Here is a 9753-nt window from a genome sequence, read left to right as displayed (position 1 = left end):
CATACGTGTCTATCTTTGTGGTCAAGGCGCTGTTTTTGTATTTGCTTCTGTGCTACCTAATGTTTTAAATGAAATGTGTTTAAGTTGACATTAATGAACGAATGTGTGGGTGTTGGAGTTATGGTTGGGTTCAGGGTCTGCCAGTCTTAAAGAGAAAGTGCTGCCCAACAGGCTCCAATTTGAGGCAAAAGAGTCGCTGCAATGTCGTTGATGGTTCTCTTTGCAGATGTAGCCATCCTCAGAAAAAGGCATAAAAGGCTGTAACTTTCTCAGTTAGGGGTCCATAAAAGATCCCTCAGTGTTTCCCAAAGCTCAAGATGACGTCTTTAAACGTCTTGTTTTACCCACAACTCAAAAGATAACATGCAAAACATCATTCATCGTATTCCTACTTGCGAATATGAAAGAGAAACAAAGAGCGGTGAAAGTATAATGAGGCAAAGGTCACACTCACCGTGGACAGAGACATTGATGTTATGACTCACACTCTCTCCAGTTTTACAACAATACAAACCCGCGTCGGTCCTGAGGACGTTCTGAAAGACCAACATGGACCTCCCCTCTGAATGCTTTAAACGTTTCCACTCTATCTTAATGTGACTGCTGCTGTTGACGTTGACAGGGACGTCACCTCTGTAACGTTTGTACCAGGTGACTGTTGGTGGTGAACTGCTGCAGAAAGACACTGTGCAGTTGATCCTCAGGTCTTCTCCAAGGTCAGCTTCATAAACCGTGCCGCGACGTACTCTGAGTTCAACAATACAACCTGACTCTTCACCTGAAAAAGGAAAATAACAGCAAACACATACAGAATAGATCATTCATCCTTACTTTACACTTTATTAATCCTGTAATCCTGTAATCCTGTAATGTATAATTCAATCTGATAGCAGCGAACAATGAAAGGATATGAAAATAGATATTGAAAACAGTGAAAATAGTTCTCTTCAGGGGACCGATAAATTATATAGCACCTCAATCTGCTTTATGATATATGGTACGCAGCCTTATGTCTGTATATTTATCTACTTATGCGTATAGTGTCTATACCAGGGGTGGGCAATTCTGGTCGTGCAGAGCCACTGTCCTGCATGTTTTAGGTTTCTCCCTACCCTAACACACCTGAGACTAACAATAAATCAAACTGTGACGAGCTTCAGCTGCTTGATAACGAGCACATCATTAGAACCAGGTGTGTTGGAGCAGAGAGAAACCTAAAACATGCAGGACAGTGGCTTTCGAGGACAGGAATTGCCGACCCCTGGTATATACTTATAAGTCTACGTGTCTGAGAGAGTGAACACCTACCAAAGTCAAACTCCGTGTTTGTGTCATCGGCCATTAAAGCTGATTCTGAGAGGGAGCTGAGCATTAATCACTGAAATCTGCAAAGACTCTTCATGAATATTATGACCCTATAACAGCACTTGACGAAACAGTTCTTGAGCTTTTAGACAAGTACACAGCAAAAGAAATGTCAGTTTAAACGCATGTTAATGTTTTTTTTTTTTATGGGTTCATAGCTACAAAATGTCGCCTCTTCCTCTTCCCTCAGTTCATCTTTGCGGCTCTTGCCGTATAAGAAGTTTGGCTGATACCTTCCATCAACCATGTACACGTAAGTCTACTCGACTAAAAGCATCAAAGACCCAGTTTCTTCACATTTTGTCCGTTTAACAGTCATCCATTGGTTTTCTTTTGGGGTTTTTTTACAGAGTGTGTACATTTATGACCCCAAAGACCCTCATATTGAGATTGACCATGTCGATAGAACACAAACTTACCATCAGCATCCAAAGTGAGGAGCAGCGCCGCTAAGATGGACACGTGAAGGACGGTCAGGCAGTGTTTAGGTCCCATGGTCACACTTCGAAAAGTAGCTTTTCACTTCTGTCAAACAACTATCACTGCGGGTCTGCTCTAGATCTCACAGTAAATGACATGAGGCTCTCTTTACTTCCTGCTTTCACACCGCGGTCTTTACCAACTTAACACTCAACACACGAAAACACCAAAACAGGTCATTTTAGGCGCACACACACACACACACACACCTTTTTTTATCAACCTCAGTTCAGCTGAAACTTTGGGCATTTTCATGTAAACATTTTGGATCCATAGTATTCAGTCGTTTGGCAGGAAAACAGTACACAAGCGAGTGGCGTCATGTGATCTTCATTGAAATCAAACAGCTATGGACACACAATATTGTTTGGTTTGATTGTTTTGATTGCACAAAATGAGGTTACATTCTCTATTTCCCCAGGTACGGAAACAAAACACAAAATTACAGGAGCTCCTTAGTCATTCACAAAGTCAGAAGATGAGTCAGTAGTTGATAAGGAACGGTTTGTAAGCTCAAACTATTACTGTTATCAGGTGTGATGTGACTCAACAGAGTAAATTCAAGTCATGGATGTGCAGCCTCACAACAGCTCACAGCTTTAACCTGTGTACGGAGAGTGCGTGATGCAAAACATTCAAACCACGATCACAAACAGATCCGTGTTAGCCTCTCCTGTGCTGCAGATTTACAGGAGATTTCAGCCCCTTTTCCACTTCTATGTTAGAGGATGAAGCTGGTATTATTCTCTGTTCTTATTGTCAACAAATCCAATGAATAACCAACACATTCGTCCGTCTTGCAACACTCTTTGACATCCTAAATCAGCAGCAGGTTTAAGCAGACACGACTCAAACACAGTGATTTATGGGGACTATTTTCAGCTGTGGATTAATACATATTTTGCGCGCTGTTGGCTATTTACAGCTGCAGGACTGCCTATGTGGGAGTGACTCTAAATAAACGTCAGCGTGTGTTTATTGTAACGGAGGAACAGTGCAACAGTGAGGCTCAGTTATGTGTGCGGACAACAACGGTGCTCTATGGCACTGAGGATTAAACTATACCTGGCTTTGGATACACAGACAGGAAGTGTTAGTAGAATCAATTCAATGTTGTAGTTGAATTTTATGGCATTTGTTGACAATCCGGCCTTAAAGTCTGACGTTACGCGCTTTCAAAATACCATTTCCGGGTCCAAAGACGCCGCTGTGAACCTTTTACGATCTTTCTCCGATGAGACACCTTTTGGTCGACATGAAAGCGGTTAAATGACTTGTTTCTGCCGGACATTATCAAGGAAACATCGAACTATGGCCAAGATTTCTGCACTGACCCATGAAGAATGGCATGCCATGTTCCATTGATTTGAAGCTGCTGCGTTTCTGTTTGCTTTCAACGTGGATTGGTCTTCATGGGACTGGAAAGGAGGGCTTTTTAAAAAAAACGAAGACATTGAAAAAAGGTTTGTCATTTTTTTATGCAGCATTGTAGAAATGCGAGGCTTGGACCCAGAAAAAGTACTTTGAAAGGGCGTAACGTCACGACTTAAAGACCGGGTAGTAAAAACGCAGAATATCCCCAGCCTTATTCTTTGACTTATATGATGTAACACAACACAGGCAGGACTGCCAGTCACAGTTTTAGCCAAACAGTATAAATACCTAGTTGTGGTTGTCGACCGGCACTGCATTTCCCTTCGGAAAGTTTTGGAGGACAAACGTTTGTACATAATGACCTCACAAGTTTCTCATTTCTCACCAAACTTCCCCTTGAGCAGAGGCGTGAAAACACCTGTGCAGATGTGCAGGGCGTTAAAGGGCACCACAGGTGGTAGGGTAAAAAAAGCTAACTCATAGATATCACTATGAAACCTCCCCACAGGATTACTTACATTAAGACAACTATTCTTTTTCAGAAATGTCATGCTTGAGTATGCAAATGAGGCGATGAATTTAAGTCAAAAAGCAACTGGACTTGGTTATTTGTCTAGGACAGCGGTGTCAAACTCCAATTCACAGTAGGCCAAATTTAAAAACTGGGACAAAGTTGTGGGCCAAACTCAATATTTACTAAAAAATCTCCAGATGTGTAATGTTGAACCTTTTCAGTGCAGCTCCTTGTTCTTGTCGTGGTGTTTCTTCTGTTTGATTCTTTGGTTACAGCCACGGTGACAAACAGCTCTTTACCTTCACACACAGATCATCTGCCTCCCACCGCTGCTGAAAGCTCCTGTCCTCCATCTTTCTTTGGGTCGTTTTTGGGGAGGGGTGGATTAAGTGTGTCTGCAGAGACTGGTAGCATGGATGCTCATGTTTGTCAACAGAAAAGTAGACGTGTATGAGCTTTATACTCGCGGACCAGCTCTCAGAGAACCCTGATATGATCTTTGTGGGCCAAATATAATACCACCGCGGGCCAGATTTGACCCACAGGCCTGAGTTTGAACCCCCTTGTCTAGGAAGACGTTTCACCTTCATCCAAGAGGTTCATGTACGCATCTGAGCAGGCTGGGACTGGGACCTAAATATGTTGGTTGATTTATTTCCACTAGTCTGAAAGAAGACATGTTATGGAGGCAAATAGCCCAAAATGCATGAACAACCGATTACTTTGCCTGTAGTGTCTCACCTTAAAGGACTGACCGAATGGTTAAGATGCTAATTTTAGCTGGGGGCAAATCTTTAGAGTCTCAGGTAGATTGGGTGGGATGTCTGTGCTGCAGCATCCTCGTGTTGTGAAAAGAAAAGGTTATGGTTTTCCAAAGCGACTGTCCTCTATCCCTTTTGAATGCCCTCCCAGCTCCACTGGGATGTCTGAAATGTGGTCCTCCCCTCATTTACTCCAGCCGAAAAAGAGATGCACATCACTCCGCCTAATGCCAGCTGTCGTCTGCTTTGAAGTCATTGAGTCTAGTGGGTTATGGGTCTTTGACACGGATAGCTGCATACTCTGAAGTCTCCTCTTTTGGCCTCCGCGGCCGAGCAGCGGCCCTCGCTGGCAGCTGATGGTTGAGAGCAGCATACACGACAGAACCCCCCTCGTCCTCCCGAGTCCCCTGTCTCTCTCTGTCCTTTTTCACCTTGCCGTAAAGGTTCCCACTGTCTCTTGGTAACGCCAGCTCGATGGGTTGTGAGTGCGGCCTCACTCCTCGGCTGGACCTCCGAGATGGTGGCGCAGATGGGCTTCCTCTTGGTGAGGGCTGGCGGCCGGCGTGTGGAAAGGGTTGCTCCACTATGGGAATTACCACGTACTGCAAACATCCCCCCCGAAAAAAGCATTTTGCATTAAAATGCTTGAATAAATAAAAACGGGGGTTTGAATCAGGTCCTTGCCTTACCTGGTTTTCAGTTTGCGCCTCTCTCTTTGATTTCCCTGCGTGACGACATTTTGGTGAAATTAGTCAGAGTCACAATCACGTCCTTTATGGCATATTTACTCAACACCTCACCTTTACAGCCTCGCATTGAAAAGACGGATATAATGATCACTATGAGGACGAAAGCCAGCGTCCCTGCAGCAGAGTACAGGATGTACATCCACAGATCTGGTGAGGGTTCTGTATCAGACGTTGTGCCTCCTGCAAGAAAAAGAGGAAGTTTGACACAATGTGAGTGTGTGTTTACGTATTTAAACCTAGGTAATGTAGGTAATGGTGTTTGAGAGAACCGGATGCAGACTCAAATTCAAATTAAGACATGTAAAGCACGTGGAATAGCAGTGTGGCTGCACAACACTGTATCATCTTCTCTTACCTGTGCGATTCGTCTGTGTAACATTGGTACGCTCATCGTTACCTGAAAAACAACACAGAGCTGCTGTCTTAAAGGGGACATCATTTGCTCATTTTTAGGTTCACACGTATTTTGGGCTTCTACTAGAACATGTGTACATGCTTTAATGTTCCCTATCCGCGCTTTCTGCAGCGCTGTAGCGTCACTTTCTACCTGTATTATATTTGTGACATCACAACCGTATTTAAGTCCTGACGGCTCGTTTAAAAACACCGTGTTTGAATACAGACTGTGTGGATTGAGCGCTTTGATACTTTCACATTATTTATATAGCACCTTGACCTGCTTTATGATAAAAAACAACATGGAAATCTACCTTTTTACAACATGAGACCTTTAATAATATGAGGAGCTCTTTTCCAAAACGCTATAAATCCATTTTAACGGTTTTCAGGAAAATGACATTTTTTACCTACACCCACACATTTGGTTAATATTCAATGTATCTTGTCAAAATGGTTTTTATGGCTCAGTCTGAACGTGTTGAACGGACGGACGAAACAAAAAACTCTCCCGCTTCAGAGCGCCGCCATGTTGGATCGCATAGAACGCTCACTGGATTCTGATTGGTCGAGAGGACGTATGGCATTCAGGCTAAAAATAGGTTTGCCGCTGGTCGCGGTTTGGAAAGGAACTGCATCTTGAGACCATTTTAAACAGGGAAATAAAGCGATTTGGCAGAAACACTGATGAAGCAGTGAAAAGGTTCTGTTTACAGCAAAGTGGCTCAAACTCATTTTTTAAAATTTGGCTTTTATCTCGTTTTGGAAAAGAGCTCTTCATATGGAGATAGAATTGGTAGAAAGCATTTGTTAGTGTATTAAGCCGTAGCTATTTGAAATTTAATCACAATTGAGATTGAATTAGAAATTTGAGCTGGTCAATGTGAACACAGGTTCCTTGGGTCAGTTCAGTGCAGCATTTATGTATTAAATGACTGAAAAGGTCACACTCACCGCGGACAGAGACGTTGATGTTATGACTCACACTCTCTCCAGTTTTACAACAATACAAACCCGCGTCGGTGCTGAGGACGTTCTGAAAGACCAACATGGACCTCCCCTCTGAATGCTTTAAACGTTTCCACTCCATCTTAATGTGACTGCTGCTGCTGACGTTGACAGGGACGTCAGCTCCGTCACGCTTGTACCAGGTGACTGTTGGTGGTGAACTGTTGCAGAAAGACACTTTGCAGTTGATCCTCAGGTCTCCTCCAAGGTCAGCTTCATAAACTGTGCCGTGACGTACTCTGAGTTCAACAATACAACCTGACTCTTCACCTGAAAAAGGAAAATAACAACAAAGAAGAAGAAGAAGAATTATTACTTTATTAATCCCGCAACGGGGAAATTCTATTTTTTCACTCTGTTATTATTCATGTTACACACACACAGGCCGAGAGCGAGGGGGCTGCCAATGGATCGGCGCCCCGAACAGTTGGGGGTTCGGTGCCTTGCTCGACAGCACCTTGGCAGTGCCCAGCCGAGTCACCTATTGACTGAGCTACTGCGGCCCCAACACATAGATAAGATAATTAATCCTTACAGTTTACAGTTTATTAATCCTGTAATGTATCATTTAATCTGATAGCAGCTAAGGATCAACCGTACAGAAGCCCTGAAGACTCATTTAAAGGCAAACGGGCGTTTCTCTGTGATACTGATACTTTCACAGTATTTCTAAAGCACCTCAATCTGCTTTATGATCAGAAAAGACATGGAAATATTACTTTTATTACAATGCAGGATGTTTAGGGCGTTTTAATATGTTCCAAGTCTTTTTGAGGAATCTGAATTCAAGGTTTTTGAAGACTTTTAAAGACCTGAAGTGAGTGGTTTAGGGCTGTTACTTCACCTGTTTAAGGACAACCAAACACCGGCAGCCTTTCTTGGTGATATTGTGCGATAACACAAGTTCAAAAGACAAGTGATGCACGGCGGTTAATACGGTATAAAATAAAAAGATAATTAAACACTGAATCTGACATTTCATTTTGTGATGAGTGGAAACACACTTTGCATGAGAGAACTGAGAGTATCAGCGTCTCAAGGGGAACTTTAAACCCACGTTTGTCTCTCACCCTGATAACCCTCAATTTACATAAATGTGTGTGCATTTAACACAAGACTCTTCATGAATTTTAAGATAAAGTGCATATTAAAAAAATGAGTTCTCTGCTTTGAATTGAATTGAATTGAATTGAATTGAATTGAATTGTCTTTATTGCCATTGGACCAGTGCAATGAAATTTACAGTACAATCCCTTAAAGTGCAGAAAAAATGTAACATTAAAAGCATAAAATAGAAAAGACTAGACCTTTAAAAGACACATTTAAAACGACAAGCATACACACCAACACGCACACACACACACACACACACGCACACACACACACACACACACACACACACACACACACACACACACACACACACACACACACACACACACACACACACACACACACACACACACACAACCACAAACACACACTGTAGCAGCTTAAGGAGACAAAACAGAAAACAGTAGATTGCAGAGACCCTGAGCATCATGTACCATCATAGGTAAAGGTATTTGCGGTAAAGGTATTTGCGGTGTTAAGCTCTGTTCTAGCTTTTGGATAAAAACTCTTAAGTCTGTTAGTCCGAGCATTCAGAGACCTGAAAAGAGAAAATGAGAATATATCTTGAGCATGCCAAGAGCCAGGGGCGGGAATGAAATCTTCATTATGATCTGACACCACCACCACCACCACCTCTCTCCGTGTATGAGTGTGTTTGGCACTAATAATACAACTACACAGACAAATGTTTGAAGATCACAGACCCTGGTTATATAGCTATATATCATATTATATATATATATATATATATATATATATATATATATATATATATCACCTTATATCCATCATGGGGCAATAACTCAGAGTGTTGGTGGCCTGGTGGGACGAATCCCTGAATGTGCTCAGCTTTGTGATGATGGATCATGGTTTTTTAATGTTTTACTTTGGTATTTTGGTATTTGAAGTTAACTCTACTGCTGTGACACATTCATAGTGGTAATATTTAACATGCATAATTATGATTTTGCTTTTTTTATGTCCGTTGCTCACATGATACATCATTTAATAATACGTCCTCTGGCCTCAAACCACGAAGAATTATTTAAAGCACAAAGAAAACCACATCGCACACTAACATTTGAATAACACTGTGGTCACAGGCAGTACACCAGCATAGGCCATACTAGAACATGAAGTGGGTAGACGATTGAAAAAAGTCATGAGTAAGCTTGAGAAAAATAAGTTTAGTGGCATGTTTTTAATATTTCTGCCTTTTTCTGTTTGTGTGGAATCTGTAATTGTTTCCATGAAGCTCCCACGTGCATGAAAAACACTACTGATGTGGAAGAAAGTAACATTTTTAGCATCTGAAACTGACATTAACTTATTTTTACATGTCTGTTAGTATGTTGTTAGTATAATAAGATAATTAGGCGGTGTGTTCAAGGAAGAATGACATAACCCCAAGGTTCGTTCCGACTTCAACACCAAACTGAGGCACTTGTTGGGTTTTGGAGATGACTGTTCGATATTTTAAAAACTGTATTACCGTGTACTTAGCAGTTGTATTTGAAATCTAATCCCGTCCACCTTAAAGTTCATGACCTTTACAGAAACCAGGCGTCCAACATTTACCAGTGAATTTTGCATCAAAGGCCTGATTTGACACATTGCTGACCGACGGAGGAAGGAAAGGCAACGCCACACAAACACTGACATGGCACAATATACGAAAAATAATAACCTACTGTCAGCGTTTAAGGTGAGAAGCAGCCCTGCCAAGAAGGACACATGCAGGGCGGTCCAGCAGTGGTGTGGCCTCATGATGGGAGCCCTCAGAAAACCTCCTGTCATCTTCCAGACGCAGCCAAGCCAAGTGGGAAATGTTCCTCAGAGCACATCATTATTTGGTTAAAGAAAACAGAGAAGTGCTGAAGCTACATGCTGCTTCCTCTTTCTACTCTCTGCTTGCTCCTCAACCTCTGCCTCTTTCCCCTTTAGGGTGGGGAGTGCACAGGAGGGGAACAAGTGTCGATGGGTGGTCTTGCTT

The 9753-nt window shown here is 42.3% G+C and overlaps 1 protein-coding gene across 1 annotated transcript; it reads right to left on the bottom strand.

The window, feature by feature from the left end:
* Positions 1-4300: 4300 nt before the first annotated feature.
* btla (B and T lymphocyte associated) lies at positions 4301-9753 on the bottom strand. Its single transcript, XM_083937869.1, has 6 exons — positions 9452-9753; positions 6594-6917; positions 5599-5640; positions 5295-5423; positions 5184-5218; positions 4301-5096 (listed from the first exon to the last, which is right to left on the bottom strand). Exons 1-6 carry the CDS (start codon positions 9555-9557, stop codon positions 4764-4766), a joined length of 969 nt encoding a protein of 322 aa, XP_083793995.1. The 5' UTR covers positions 9558-9753; the 3' UTR covers positions 4301-4763.

Source organism: Echiichthys vipera (assembly GCF_963691815.1).
Source record: "Echiichthys vipera genome assembly, chromosome: 23".
NCBI classification, from domain to species: domain Eukaryota; kingdom Metazoa; phylum Chordata; class Actinopteri; order Perciformes; family Trachinidae; genus Echiichthys; species Echiichthys vipera.
The sequence above is the reverse complement of the archived record's forward strand: the minus strand, read 5'-3'. Positions and strand labels throughout refer to the sequence as shown.